Source organism: Brachyistius frenatus, unplaced genomic scaffold (genome assembly GCF_029030835.1).
Source record: "Brachyistius frenatus isolate BFR_SWC_R1_liver_20210118 unplaced genomic scaffold, ASM2903083v1 Contig_353, whole genome shotgun sequence".
Taxonomy (NCBI): domain Eukaryota; kingdom Metazoa; phylum Chordata; class Actinopteri; family Embiotocidae; genus Brachyistius; species Brachyistius frenatus.
The window spans coordinates 62503-78864 of record NW_027210952.1 but is presented as its reverse complement, the minus strand read 5'-3'; the positions used below and the strand labels follow the sequence as shown (position 1 = coordinate 78864).

Here is a 16362-nt window from a genome sequence, read left to right as displayed (position 1 = left end):
CAGTTTGATACGTGCATCATAATACAGCTTTTAATGCGATTAAGTCAGAGCCTGTAACAGGCAGATTAAAGACGTACTAATAATATCATCCTCATGTCACGGTGTAATCCAGAGACAGAGAGCTGCTCTGTTTGACCACTGAGCTCCATGCTGCTCTGTTTCCCTTTGTGTTCATTAGGGACCTGCAGCAGGTAGCAGAGCTGTGAAATAAAGTGACCCTGACTTCACCTCACTACACTTCATCCACTGAAATATTTAACAGTCATTTAACAATCTGCATTGTGATCAGAACTCTGATATTATACAGCTGAGTCTCCAAAACTGACTGACGTCCACAAATTACATAAGAACAGTATTAATTAATATTCTGTTGGAACATCGTCCCTCTGGGAACACACATCTCTCCTATCAGCCTGCTAATTCTGCTCTTAAACTAAGTCACTGAGACTGAGAGGAAGGAGGCTGAAATGTAGCTGAGCTCCATGTTCAGAGGAGTCCGGAGAGTCTCTGTGTACAGAACAATGCTGTTTGTCTGTAATGAGTAATTTACCAGCAGAAAATTCCAATGATATATGATATTAACCTATTTAGAGCAATTATTTCTGCTCGGCCTCTGGAGAGCAGAAAAAAAAAATCAATTTTGATGAATGTGGCGCCGATGGAGGCCTTTTCATTTCCAGATATACCACTTACACACACACACACACACTCTCTCTCTCTCTCTCTCTCTCTCTCTCTCTCTCTCTCTCTCTGCACCAGCCTCCCATCTATAGACTGTAATGAATATGCTTGAAATAGCTGTGGCGTCCTCTGTTTGTTTTCTGTGTTACTGGCAGAGGGTTTCAGCGGATTATCAACACCCACTTTCTGTTGACCGTGCCAATAAAACAAGTGCAATAATCAGCGAGGGGTTGCTACGGTAATGAAACAGTCAGTCTCAGAGTGAACAACAGAGAGTTAAAAACATAGAGCTTCACGGTGTGCAGACGAGGTGGGACTCAGAGCTACAGGACTTCACCTTTAAATATCTTTAAATCCCTGTTTATTATATTATTATGTCATGTTGTATTCATTGTGATAATGTGAATCAGTCACAGAGTCACTCCCACATATTTCTAACTGTTATTAGAGAAGAGGAAGGAGCTCGGTCCACCAGCATGATGCAGGCTGAAGAAGAGTGTTAACAGTGACTCGTCACTTCTCAACCTTTAAATACTCATGTACAGTTTACTTGGACGAGCCTTTAAATACCGTAGAAGAGCCTACAGATGAAACATGCAGGTAGACATTTAACCACCTCTCAAATTATACACTACCAACATAACATATAGCATAACATAACATATAACATAAAATTTGGCATAACATAACACAACAACATATAACATAAAATATAGCGTAACATATAACATAACATAACAACATAAAATATAACGTAGGCTAACAATATATAACATAACGTAAGACAATATAACATACCATGTGGTGGCAGGGCGTGGTTAGCTCAGCTGCAGGGAAGGGGGAGGGGGGAGTGAGGGAGTGGTTCAGGGAATGGTGCCGGGTGGAGGATAATTGGCGCAGCTGATCTGAATCGGGGAGATTGTTTCTTCCCTTACATAAGTAAGCAGGACCTGGTGAGGAGGAGAAGGAGGAAGCAGCCTGGAAACGGATGCTCGGAGGCTGGGCAGGAGAGCGCTGACACCGGGTGTAACAGAGTGTGTGCCGCAGTGTGGATCAACCAATAAAAGCGAAACCATAAATCAAACTTTGTGGCTCAGCGTGTGTCGTCTGTCTCAAGGAACCCCCACAGTAGCTCAGACGTGCTACACTGGTGCCCAATGTGGGTCATGGAGACAGGCGGACAACAGAGCGGCGGAGGCGTGTGGCTGGCCGGTGGCAGAGTGGGCGGTGTGGCTCCTTCCTCTCATTGCAGGGGAGGCACAGACAGCGGCCCTGGGGCTGCCACCCAGGGCCCGACACATCTACGGGGACGTGAATAGGGCCATTATGGACCGGCTAGGCTTGTCCCCTGAAGACCACCGGAGGAACTTCTGGGAGGCTAAGCTGGGGACCAGGGACCGACCATTTGCCTACGCTCAGCGGCTGAGGGACCCGGTGGCTGCAGCCGGGGAACGCCGGAGGAGCGCCAGCGGTGGTGGACAAGATCATGAAGGAGCAATTCAAGGAAGGGCTGCCGGCCAGGACCGCGGCATGGGTCTGCTACCACTGCCCGGCGACGCTGGAGGCTGCCATCACCCTGGCTGAAGACCACCTCATGGTCCATCCCGGCGGGCAGGGGGATGGGGGGTCGGCCGCTGGTGGCAGCCCGACCGATTCCCGCGCCGCTGAGGGGAATCCCACAGCCGGGAGCAGCCCGGGCCCTGCCGACGCCACGGGCACTAACACCCCCCCGGTTCCCTGATTCCTCGGGAGCGGCCAGCCCCAGCACACTTGCCTTCCTACAGGGGGGCCTCAACCGCCAGGGCAGGAATGTTGGAGGTGTGGGCAGCCCGGACACTACCGGAGGGAGTGTCCATTGATGGAGGTGGGACAGATGGTTCGGGTTGCCGGGCCTCCAACATCCTCCCCCGGTCCAGGAGCGATGTATCGCGTTCCGGTAAGGATACAGGGGGGTACACACCAGGCGATGGTGGATTCGGGCTGCATGAAGTCGCTGATCCACCAGAGCCTGGTTCAGCCCGGAGCATTGGTGGAGGCATCGTGGGTGAGGATTAAGTGTGTGCATGGGGATATTCACGATTATCTGGTGGTGGCCGTAGAAATTTGATACGGGGAAAAAGCATTAAGTAAAGGTAGTGGTTAGCTCCCGCCTTACGCACACCTTAATCTTGGGGACAGATTGGCCTGGGTTTCATAAGTTAATGGGGCAGAGTGGGGGGGTGCGTTCACGACCGGCAGGGACATGCGGGATGTGTGCTGTGCTCAGCGGTGACGCAAGGTTGGCCGACACTGCAGAGAGGGAGGGGGAACCGGCAGAGACTCCGGTGGAGACTCCACCGAATTATGCTCCATGGAGGATTTTCCACTTGAGCAGTCTCGGGACGATACTCTACGCTTCGCCTTTGACCAAGTGATAAAAATTGATGGTCAACTGGTGCGCCCTGACGCAGCGCTGTCATACCCGCACTTTTCATTGATTAGGGACAGACTGTATAGAGTATAGGTCAAGAAAACACCCAGTTGTTGATGCCAAAAAGCCGTCGGGAAATTATTTTCCAGGCGGGTCACTATAACCCGATGGCGGGCCACATAGGATATGAGAAAACTCTGGACCGGATAATGGCCCGGTTATACTGGCCGGGCATCCGGGGGGATGTGTGCCGTTGGTGTGCATCTTGCCCGGAGTGTCAGCTGGTAAACCAGCCGGCCATTCCGAGGGCGCCTTTACAACCGCTACCCTTGATGGAGGTCCCATTTGACCGTATGGGCATGGACCTCATCGGGCCATTTCACCGGAGTGCACGCGGATATCGCTTTGTGTTAGTCCTAGTGGATTACGCAACACGATATCCCGAGGCAGTGCCGTTGCGCAGCATTTCGGCAAAGAGTGTTGCACAGGCTCTGTTTCAAGTCATCTCCCGAGTCGGAATCCTGAAAGAGATTCTGACTGACCAGGGCACCCAGTTCATGTCGCGAACACTGAGATAACTTTATGGATTACTGGGCATTAAGTCTATTCGGACCAGTGTTTACCACCCACAGACGGACAGGCTGGTGGAGCGTCTGAATAGGACTTTAAAGTCCATGATTCGTAAATTTATACACAATGATGGACGTAATTGGGATAAATGGCTTGATCCTCTGTTGTTTCCAGTGCAGGAGGTTCCCCAGGCCTCTACGGGATTTTCTCCCTTTGAACTGCTATTCGGCAGGAAACCACGAGGGGTGCTCGACCTACTTAAGGAAAACTGGGAGGAAGGTCCAAGCCCCGGAAAAATTTTAATTCAGTACATCATGGACCTGCGAGCAAAACTCCACAAACTGGGTCAGATGTCACGTGAGAATTTGCTCCAGGCCCAGGAATGTCAACAACGGCTGTACAACAGAGGGGCCAAGCTGAGGCAATTCGCACCGGGAGAAAAGGTACTTGTATTGCTTGCGTCTTCCAGCTCAAAACTCCTCGCCAAGTGGCAAGGGCCCTTTGTGGTCACACGGCGAGTAGGGGACGTTGACTATGAGGTGGTGCGATCTGACAGGGGCGGAGCTACACAGATCTACCACCTCAACCTCCTAAAAATATGGAGAGAGGCGGAGCCTGTTTCTCTGGTGTCCGCTGTGTCTGAGAGAGAGGAGCTGGGGCCAGAGGTTCCAAAGTCCACCAATCCTGCCTTGTTCCCTTTCGACGCCCATCTCTCCGGGACCCAGAGAACAGATGTTGCCCAGTTGCAGAAGCAGTTTGCTGACGTGTTCTCCCTCCGCCCAGGACGCACGAACCTCATAGTGCACAACATTGAGACATCTCCGGGCGTGATGGTGCGGTTGTGGCCCTACAGGTTACCTGAACACAAGAGGAAAATTGTTCAGAGGGAATTGGCTGCTATGCTGGAGATGTGCAGCGGGTGGGCGCAGTGCTGGAGTCCCTGAGGCAGGCTGGGCTCACCGCCAACCCAGGGAAATGTGCAGTTGGGCGGAGGAAGGTACGGTATCTGGGGTACCACTTGGGCGGTGGGCAGGTGTGCCCTCAGGTGGACAAGACTGCTGCTATCGCAGCCCAAGACCAAAAAGGAGGTGAGGCGTTTTTTGGGGCTGGCGGGGTATTACAGACGGTTCATCCCCGGCTTCGCAGAGTTGACCAGCCCTTTGACCGACCTGACCCGGAAAGGTGCCTCAGATCCGGTCCAGTGGACGGAGCAGTGCCAGTGGGCGGTTGAGAGGGTAAAACAGACTCTCTGTGGGGAACCGCTCCTTCACACACCTAACTTTTCTCTCCCCTTTACTGACTGATGCATCGAACAGAGGGCTGGGGGCCGTTTTGTCCCAGGAGGTGCAGGGGGGTTGACCGCCCTGTTGTGTACATCAGCCGGAAACTGTCGGAGAGGGAGGCCAGGTACAGTACAGTGGAGAAGGAGTGCCTGGCCATCCGGTGGGCGGTCGACTCCCTGCGGTACTACCTGCTGGAACGCTCATTCACCCTCTGTTCGGACCACGCTCTGGATACCAACGCCCGGATCACTCGGTGGTATCTGGCGTTACAGCTGTTTAACTTCAAGGTGGTCCGTAGGCCAGGGGCGCAGATGGCCATGGCCGACTTCCTACTTTAGGTTAGGCCGGATGGCTCCCCGGCCTAAGTCGGGCGGTGGGGGTATGTGGTGGCGGGGCGTGGTTAGCTCAGCTGCAGGAGGGGGGGGGGAGTGAGGGAGTGGTTCAGGGAACGGTGCCGGGTGGAGGATAATTGGCGCAGCTGATCTGAATCGGGGAGATTGTTTCTTCCCTTACATAAGTAAGCAGGACCTGGTGAGGAGGAGAAGGAGGAAGCAGCCTGGAAACGGATGCTCGGAGGCTGGGCAGGAGAGCGCTGACACCGGGTGTAACAGAGTGTGTGCCGCAGTGTGGATCAACCAATAAAAGCGAAACCATAAATCAAACTTTGTGGCTCAGCGTGTGTCGTCTGTCTCAAGGAACCCCCACAGTAGCTCAGACGTGCCACACCACACTTTAACACAACAACATAATATAACAGCATATAACATAACATACAACATAACATAACAACATATAACATAACATAACAACATATGACATAACATGAAAATAAATAGTATAAACAGACTACATTTTGAATACACTAAATATTCTCTATATTTAAGGTCTTGTTTCCTCATGTTAGCACCACTGGATCTCCTTAACATAAAGTGACTACCAACCCACCCACTACTCAGGAATTAAACTAAAGCCCCCTCTGTGCTGAAGCTACTGTATACAGCTCAGTGTCAGTCACACATGGAACATGTCTGTCTTCTTATACTCCCCCACATAAAACCATTAAACTGAGAAGGACTTTAATTTCCGGTCAGAAACAAAACGCCACAAAGGAAGAGTCAGCTGTATGATCCACGGGGGTTCACTTCACAGGCAGGTTTTTATGACAACTGCAAAGACAGCAAAGTTTGTGTTCATCAATAAAAAAAACCACATCATTCATCCACCTAAATGGGAGGTCTCTGAGTCACCTGAGGAGGTAAGCTAATACATAAATGACTCCCACCAACAAGCACAAAAAAGAATCCCAAAGTCAGCTGTGGAGAGGAGGCGACAAAGACAGGCCTCCTAACTGAGTCAAACTACGGTGCGTCGTAAGGCCAAACAGAACCTTCAAAAATACACGTAGAGCCTGAAAGAAGTCAGCAGGGACCTAAAGCTTCAGAACTGTTGGTACCAAGAGACATGAGGGGAGATCCTGATTTTATCTCAAAGAGGAGGGCACATTTAAATTCACACAGGTGTTAGTAGAAAACTATCCTTTAAAATATGACTTCATGGGTCTTTGGAGAGAGCAGGTTATCACGTGTTTCAAAGTGATTTCCAGCACTTGTAAATAGTGTCAATCTGGCGTCCCGGCAAAGGGACACCGTCTATATGATGTGAGTTTTTCCTCTGTATAATGTGATTGATTTCTCTATATAATGTGAGTTTTTGCTCCATATGATGTGAGTTTTTCCTATGTTTAATGTGAGTGTTTCCTCTGTATAATGTGAATTTTTCATCTGGGTAATGTGAGTGTTTCCTCTATATAATTGAGCTTTACCTCTAAGTAATTCATCTATATAATGACCTTTTCCTCTATATAATGTGATTGATTTCTCTATATATGAGTTTTTCATCTCTATAAAGTGAGTTTTTAATATTTCCTCTAAATAGAGTTTTTTCTCTATATGAGTTGTTTTTTTTCTCTATGTAATTAATAAGTATAATGTGAGTTTTTCCTCAATATAATGTGAGCTTTTCCTCTATATAATTAATATATATAACATGAGTTTTTTCTCTAAGTAATTCATGTATATAATGACCTTTTCCTCTATATAATGTGATTGATTTCTCTGTATAATGTAAGTTTTTCATCTCTATGAAGTGAGTTTTTCCTCTCTATAATGTGAGTGTTTCCTCTATATAATGTCAGTTTTTTCTCTCTATAATGAGTTTTTTCATCTGTATAATGAGTTTTTCTTTTTATAACATGAGTTTTTTCTTTATGAGTTTTTTTTCTCTATATAATTAACATGTATAATGTGAGTTTTTCCTCGATATAACTTTAGTTTTTTCGCCAGTATAATGCTAGTGTTTCCTCTATATAAGATGAGTTTTTCATCTGTATAATGAGTTTTTTCTTTGTATAATGCAAATATTTCCTCTAAATAAGTGAGTTTTTCCTCTATATAAGATCAGTTTTTCCTCTATATAAAGTCAGTTTTTCATCTATATCATGAGTTTTTCCTCTTTATAACGTGAGTTTTTTTCTCTACATGAAGTGAGCTTTTCCTCTAAGTAATTCATCTATATAATGACCTTTTCCTCTATATAATGTTTTTTTTTCGCCTGTATAATGCTAGTGTTTCCTCTATATGAGTTTTTCATCTGTATAATGAGTTTTTTCTCTATATAAATTCAGTTTTTCCTCTATAAAATCAGTTTTTCATCTGTATCATGTGAGTTTTTCCTCTTTATAACATGCGTTTTTTCTCTATATAATTAACATGTATAACATGAGTTTTTCCACTATATAATCTGAGTGTTTCCTCTATATAATTAATATATATAACGTGAGTTTTTTCTCTAAGTAATTCATCTATATAATGACCTTTTCCTCTATATAATGTGATTGATTTCTCTATATAATGAGTTTTTCATCTCTATAAAGTTACTTTTTCCTCTCTATGTTAGTGTTTCCTCTATATAAGATGAGCTTTTCATCTGTATAATGTGAGTTTTTTCTTTTTATAATGCAAATATTTCCTCTAAATAATGAGTTTTTCCTCTATATAAGATCAGTTTTTCCTCTATAAAATCAGTTTTTCATCTGTATCATGTGAGTTTTTCCTCTTTATAACATGCATTTTTTCTCTATATAATTAACATGTATAACATGAGTTTTTCCACTATATAATCTGAGTGTTTCCTCTATATAATTAATATATATAACGTGAGTTTTTTCTCTAAGTAATTCATCTATATAATGACCTTTTCCTCTATATAATGTGATTGATTTCTCTATATAATGAGTTTTTCATCTCTATAAAGTTACTTTTTCCTCTCTATGTTAGTGTTTCCTCTATATAAGATGAGCTTTTCATCTGTATAATGTGAGTTTTTTCTTTTTATAATGCAAATATTTCCTCTAAATAATGAGTTTTTCCTCTATATAAGATCAGTTTTTCCTCTATAAAATCAGTTTTTCATCTGTATCATGTGAGTTTCTCCTCTTTATAATGAGTTTTTTCTCTATAAGTTGAGATTTTTTTTCTCTGTATAATTAACATGTATAACGTGAGTTTTTCTTCTATATAATGTGAGCATTTTGTCTATATAATGTGAGTTTTTTTTTAAACAAATGTTGAAACAAACGCGACAAAAGTTGCACAACAGAAATTAGTAACAGTAATAACAAGTTGTAATTCAGACATGTCATTATAATCAAAGGAATCTCCCTAGGCTGGTTTACATCATATATCTGGTGGATTATCAGATGATGACTCCTCCACTCACCAAAAAGTTAGTTCAGGGTTTGCACAAGCTTCGGACTACTTTTAAAATTATACAAGCCATTGAACATAAATTATCCTTGCTATGCAGACGACATTCAGTTATACGTATCTTTGAAACCAATAATGATTTCTTCTCAGGTGTGTGAGGAATGAGGGACAGGGTGGACATGGACCACACAACAACAGTGGATGACAGGTCACTTGCTGGCTTCAATATTTAGTGTAACTGAGGTATTACCTGTGTGCAGCTCGGAGGTGTACTGGGTTTGAGTTTGCTCTGCATGCCGTATCATGATCTTCTCACTCAGGCATTAACAGCTACTTCACAAGTTGATATTGTTTCAGTCTTCCTTCAGTTGATCTCTCCATCCCGAGTCCTTCAGGTATTCATCAGCCTGTGGATGTTCGGATGAATTTTCTGCTCAGTTCCATCTGTCTGTGTGTAGGAACCTGCTGTTTGTTCAGTAAAGTGTTATCATATCACTCGGTTTGCCTCATTTAGCTCCTGATGCATTTATCAAGTCTTCATCAATATGAACTACAGCAAAGGGCCTTGAGTGGCCGCCTCCGCTCCGACAACCAGCGAGCAGGAAATAATTAGCTGTGAAGTGTGTGAGCTCATTTAAAGCAGGAGGTTTAAGTAAATAAAACAACCTGTAGGTGCTGAGCCACTGACCTGACAGACTCACGGTTATAAAAGATGGATGGTGGTGCTGAATGCTCCACCAGCTGCCTGACAGTACAACAATATTCCACCCACAGACCCTGTGAAGGTTCATAGATGGCAGCACGGTGATGAAAGCCCCACTGTGTCCTGCCCAGAGACATCTGAAGAGACCTCACGTCCTGCAGTCACACTGAGACCCTGTTGTCAGTCATCATGTCAAAAATTATTTCTTAAATTATTGTCAGACTCCAGAGAAGGTGTAGGATTATCTAACAGGACAAGAACAGACTCATGTTCAGTATGACAAACAGTGATAGAAGCACTTTGATGTTATGTTCATGTTAAACACATCTTTTTATTTTGAACAGAGACCTGTGTGTTCACAGGAAATTCCTCCACAAGGTGTTTACTTTTTTCTGACATGCTCCGCATTTCTGAATTTACATTACTAATAAATATTATGTCTGAATCAAAGCCTGATATTTCTTATTTGTCTGTGCCCTGAAGCTCCATCGTCGGCAACAAACTATTAGAACATTTGGGTGCTGTTTGTAATGACGAAAGTCGCCTGCAGGATGTATAATTTACAACTTAGATGCGGTGCTGTAATGTGCAGATCATCTGTCACCAAAGAGAGATTCTAAAAGCTTGTGAAGCTACACACCAAATGTTTGTCAGAGACAATATACAGCTGGACGTGGTCTTCTCGAAGATGAGGCTGCCATTATCTGTCACCTGACACAGGGCCAGTGAGAGCAGCTATGACAGATGTTTGCTCCTTCCCTTTTCTTTCCAAGAGGTAAATATGAGAGCCACTGCTTGTCCTCCAAGAGCATCTCACCATTTCATCTCTGCACAGCATGTCGATTCTCATCACTGGCTGTGTTTGAAAAGCACACCAGCACCATACATGAGTAATGCAGCTGTCAGTTTAGTTCAGTTCATCGGCTCACATCACTGACATATACGCCAACACATGCCTGGTGTCATGGTGACCCCCAGAGAGCCGAGGCAGACCACAATAAACTACATGTCCTGGTTTTAGGAGAGTATACTGAAGCAGACTGAATAGATAACTTCATCTCTGGTTCCGCCCACCTACTCAGCTTTTATGTGAGCACTGACCGCACAGTGGAGGTGGTGACTGATGGTGCATGTTTCCGCTCAAGGCTGACCAGAGCTGTGAGCACCCACTGCTGACACTGTTGGTTCAAACCACAATCCCCCACCTGAGTCAGCCTAGAGAAGCTCCGCCCCCATAAATACCCAGGAAGGGACTCAGCAGCTGCACTGAGATAACGAGGACCTGTTTGAGCAGTGAGCTGCAAATGGTGGAGGAGATGAAGGTGGAGGACATGAAGGTGGAGCAGATGAAGGTGATGGAGATGAAGGTGGAGGAGATGAAGGTGAAGAAGATGAAGGTGGAGGAGATTAAGGTGGAGGAGATGAAGGTGGAGAAGATGAAGGTGTACGATATGAAGATGGACGAGATGAAGGTGGAGATGATGAAGGTGGAGAAGATGGAGGTGATGGAGATGAAGGTGATGGAGATGAAGGCGAAGGAGACGAATGTGGAGAAGATGAAGGCGGAGGAGATGAAGGTGATGGAGATGCAGGTGGAGAAGATGAAGGCGGAGGAGATGAAGGTGATGGAGATGCAGATGGAGAAAATGAAGGTGGAGGAGATGAAGGTGATGGAGATGCAGGTAGAGAAGATGAAGGTAAAGATGAAGGTGATGGAGATTAAGGTGGAGGGGATGAAGGTGGAGGAGATGAAGGTGATGGAGATGCAGATGGAGAAAATGAAGGTGGAGGAGATGAAGGTGATGGAGATGCAGGTAGAGAAGATGAAGGTAAAGATGAAGGTGATGGAGATTAAGGTGGAGGGGATGAAGGTGGAGGAGATGAAGGTGATGGAGATGCAGGTGGAGAAGATGAAGGTGGAGGAGATGAAGGTTATGGAGATGATGGTGGAGGAGATGAAGGTGATGGAGATGCAGGTGGAGGAGATGTGATGGAATTCTAAGAAAAACAGAATGTGATGATTTGTAAATCCTGTAAACTCATATCTGATATAAAATAGACCAAAGACATTAATCCACTGATCTGTGGGTGGCAGTAAAGTGCACAGAAACACAGCGAACCTCGACAAAGACAGTGAAGAAGAAGAAGAAGAAGAAGAAGAAGAAGAAGAAGAAGAAGAAGAAGAAGAAGAAGAAGAAGAAGAAGAAGAAGAAGAAGAAGAAGAAGAAGAAGAAGAAGAAGAAGAAGAAGAAGAAGAAGAAGAAGAAGAAGAAGAAGAAGAAGGTCAGCAAGAGTAAACAAGGTAAACAAACCTTAAAATAAAACCTGCATTTCAAAAGTTCTCTGGGGCTCCAAATACACTGAAAATGTGTCAGGCTTCAAGCCAGTAGTTGAGAAACACAAAATGGGTTTGTTTGTAAAAAACTCCACGCGGCTCCGACATACTAACTACCTGCAGCCGGTACTTTTTATTTATTCTACATCATGTCATGCAAAGTATTTACAAAAAATTCTGTTTGGAGCAGAACTAACAGCAATGAGGGGAAGATCGCTGTGGTCTGCTGGGGGAGCAGCATTGGGGCCGGAGACACCAACAGACTTAACAAACTGGTTAAGAAGGCCGGCTCCATCATCGGCTACAAACTGGACAGCCTGGAAAAGGTGGTGGAGAGGAGGACACTGAGGAAACTATTATCCATATTGGATAATCCAGACCACCCTCTCCACCTGCTGCAGGAACAGAGGAGGACGTTCTCCAAAAGACTCCTCCAGCTCCGCTGTCACAAGGACAGATACAGGAGATCATTCCAGATACAGGAGATCATTCCTGATACAGCATTCCAGATACAGTCACAAGGACAGATACAGGAGATCATTCCAGATACAGGAGATCATTCCTGATACAGGAGATCATTCCAGATACAGGAGATCATTCCTGATACAGGAGATCATTCCAGATACAGGAGATCATTCCTGATACAGGAGATCATTCCTGCCCACTGCCATAAGACTGTACAATAACTCACCTCTGGCAAAATCCATCACAGTACAAAAACACTGTTGTCTGTTTTTCTTGTTTGTTTAAATAAAAATAAAAAAATAAAAAACTTTGCACTATTGTTTAGTTAGTTTTAATTTAATTTAATTATTCTATTTTATTTTATTTTATTCTATTTTATTGTATATACTGTGCATTTTTATATTTAATATTTTTTACTGTTATTTTATTGCTTTCCTGTATCTATAAATGCTGCTGTAGCGAAAAAAATGTATCATTGGGGATTAATAAAGTATCTATCTATCTATCTATCTATCTATCTATCTATCTATCTATCTATCTATCTATCTATCTATCTATCTATCTATCTATCTATCTATCTATCTATCTATCTATCTAGATAACATGCAGAATCTGTAGTGAACGATGAATGTTGTAAAAACTGAAACTTTGAGCTTGGATCATCCGATGAATCCATGAACTCCAGCATCACGCTGTGTTTCTACACTCCTGACAGACTCATGCACACTGACCAGATCAAATTACAGCAACTTCTGGGACCAGCAGCTCCTCCCACTTCTGCTGCAGTCAGTGCTCCCTTCAGTTCAGCAGACACACAACAAGCTGTGGAGTGTGCAAACACAGCGTCGCACAAAATAACAGCACATAAGAATTACTGAAAGAACACAAAACCAACACACGACAGGACCAACACACGACCGGGGAAGAACCAACACACGACAGAACCAACACACGACCGGGGCAGAACCAACACACGACAGAACCAACACATGACCGGGGAAGAAACAACACACGACAGAACCAACACACAACCAGGGAAGAACCAACACACGGCAGAACCAACACACGACCGGGGCAGAACCAACACACGACAGAACCAACACACGACCGGGGCAGAACCAACACACGGCAGAACCAACACACGACCGGGGAAGAACCAACACACGGCAGAACCAACACACAACTGGGACAGAACCAACACATGACCGGGGCAGAACCAACACATGACCGGGAAAGGACCAAACTATGACAGAACCAACACGACAGAACCAACACACGACTGGGGAAGAACCAACACATGACCGGGGAAGAACCAACACACAACAGAACCAATACACGACTGGGGCAGAACCAACACACGACTGGGGAAGAACCAACACACGACCGGGGAAGAACCAACACACGACCGGGACAGAACCAACACATGACCGGGAAAGGACCAAACTATGACAGAACCAACACGACAGAACCAACACACGACTGGGGAAGAACCAACACATGACCGGGGAAGAACCAACACACAACAGAACCAATACACGACTGGGGCAGAACCAACACACGACTGGGGAAGAACCAATACACGACTGGGGCAGAACCAACACACGACTGGGGAAGAACCAACACACGACCGGGGAAGAACCAACACACGACCGGGACAGAACCAACACACGGCAGAACCAACATACTACTGGGGCAGAAGCAAACTGTGACAGAACCAACACACGACTGGGGCAGTCGTTCATCACCTGACGTATATGAACCCCAGTCCTGCACTCCACCTGCGTCAGTCCATCCAATACCCTCACCTGGTACTACGCTGCAGTTCCGTAAGTTGTTTGCATATTTGAAAATCTGGTTCTGACCCTCCTGTCTGTTTTCCGCCTGCCGCAGTTCCTACCAGCGTGCCTGTGATCTTGTGATCCTGTGATCCAGTTGCTGTCCTGTGTCGGACCTCGGGTACCACCCAGTCGATCCTGCCTGTTATCCTGTGTTGGACCTCGGGTACCACCCAGTCGATCCTGCCTGACGTGCTGTTCCAGTTATTGTAAGTCGCTTTGGATAAAAGCGTCAGCTAAATGAAATGTAATGTAATGTAATGTAGAGGACCATACGGTCCAGCCTGTCTGATAACCTGTGTTTGGGAAATAAATATCCTTACCTGAAGTTTTGCTGTTGTCACACCACATACCGTGACAGAACCAACATACGACCGGCGTAGAACCAACACACACCCGAGGAGGAACTAACACACAACCAGGGCTGAACCTATACACAGCAGAACCAACACACGACCGGGGAAGAACCAACATGTGACAGAACCCGAGGAGGAACCAACACACGACCAGGACTGAACCAATACATAGCAGAACCAACACACGACCAGGGAAGAACCAATATACGAGAGAACCAACACACGGCAGAACCAACACACATCCAGGGAAGAACCAACACACGACCGGGGAAGAACCAACATACGACAGAACCAACACACACCCGAGGCAGAACCAACACACAGCAGAACCAACACACACCCAGGGCAGAACCAACACACGGCAGAAGCAACACACACCCGAGGCAGAACCAACATACGACAGAACCAACACACGGCAGAACCAACAATCGACCGGACCAGAGTGTTTCCATGAATGTGAGGACACAAACTTCCAGTTGATGAAATGAGCAGCAGATCAGAAGTCGTCTCGTTCAGACCACATTCTTCCATCTGCTTCAGGTCTCTTTGTTACTTTGCTTTTCAGAAGTCGTCACAAATTGATTATAGATAAATAAAGATTATCATAAAGATTTTATGACTACCTCAGACTTTAAACCAACGACAGTGTGTGTGTATTTCACTGAGCGACTGGGTTGTTCCTTCGACTCAGAGTTCACACCGTCGACCTTTAAACATGGACGTTGTGTGGTGAACAGACATTTTGTCACAGAGAGATCTCTAGTTAGAACAAATACAGAAACAGTGCCCTATGGAAGTCAAGGGAAACGGCTCATTTACAATATTTACATATATATATGTGTGTATATATATATACACACACATTAGTATAATGGTTAAATGAATGTTTGTCTCTGGAGGTCTCCATATTCTGTACGAACCCTTAGCCTCTGTTTTATCACTGGTGTCTCCTGGGTCCATGTGGACTGAATGTTTGACACAGGAAGGAAAAACAAACTTAGCTTATATTTGAAAAAAATATCTAATAATAATAATAATAATTATAATAGCAGTATGAGTTTTATGAATCCTTGCCAGGAACAACATGACCATGAGATGAATCCCTCCATTGTGATATTAAAACAGTTATGAGGTGAGACACCTGTCTTCAGGTGTTCCCTCCAGCGTTCATTCCCCTCACCGGCAGAAAGGCGCCCTCTATCGGCGGCGGAAACTTCCTGGACTGAGTCTGACCAGCAGACCTGTCCACTGCAGCTCACACCAAACTGTTCTTATTAAACCTTTTTGAGACAAACAATCGGAAATAAACCGCGGACATCTGCGGAGTGAGAGCCGAACAGAAACAACCTGTTTGGTTGACCTTCATCATGTGTAGATTTCATCCCGCAGACCCCAGACAGAAGGAGAGTACAGAACCCCCCCCCCCCCCCCCTCCACGTCGTTACCAGAACCAGCAGACAGTGGTATGTGCAGGTGGAGAAGGTGAGCTGTAGGGGACCACGGTCAGGTACTCACAGTGAGTTCCGGCGGACACCGCGCTGAGGGCGCGCAGCAGCCAGATGAGATGCAGCGGTAGATCCATTATCCAGCGGAGTCCGGACCGGACGGGAAATCCGTGACCGCCGCGTGATGATCGATACCGGGAGAAAAACACCCCAGAGGAGCCGCTGCTCTTCGCTCCTCCACCGTGGAAGGATGGGAGCAGAGTGCTGGGGAGAAGGAGGGAAACGCACCCACGTCGACACTCCTCCGTCCGCGCGCTACAGCCTGCCCTCTCTCTCTCTCTCCTCTACCCCCCCCCCCCCACACACACACACACACACACACACACACCACCCTCCTCCTCCATTTAAGTAGCGTCTCTGTCGCACCCCCTCCCCCGCCCCCAGTTTTCCCAATCTTTATTGGCAGAGAAGAGTGTGTGATGCCGTGAATCTACAGTGAAAACAGAGATTTCTGT

The 16362-nt window shown here is 45.6% G+C and overlaps 1 protein-coding gene across 3 annotated transcripts in view; it reads right to left on the bottom strand.

Annotated features, from left to right (window-relative positions):
* LOC138636104 (contactin-associated protein-like 5) overlaps positions 1-16140 on the bottom strand; it is a 111135-nt gene extending 94995 nt beyond the window's left edge. For all 3 annotated transcript variants that reach the window (XM_069723948.1, XM_069723949.1, XM_069723950.1), the window contains exon 1: positions 15918-16140. In XM_069723948.1, coding sequence (XP_069580049.1) covers positions 15918-15984 — 67 coding nt within the window. In that variant the 5' untranslated portion in view covers positions 15985-16140. The remainder of the gene's footprint in view (positions 1-15917) is intronic.
* Positions 16141-16362: the final 222 nt, after the last annotated feature.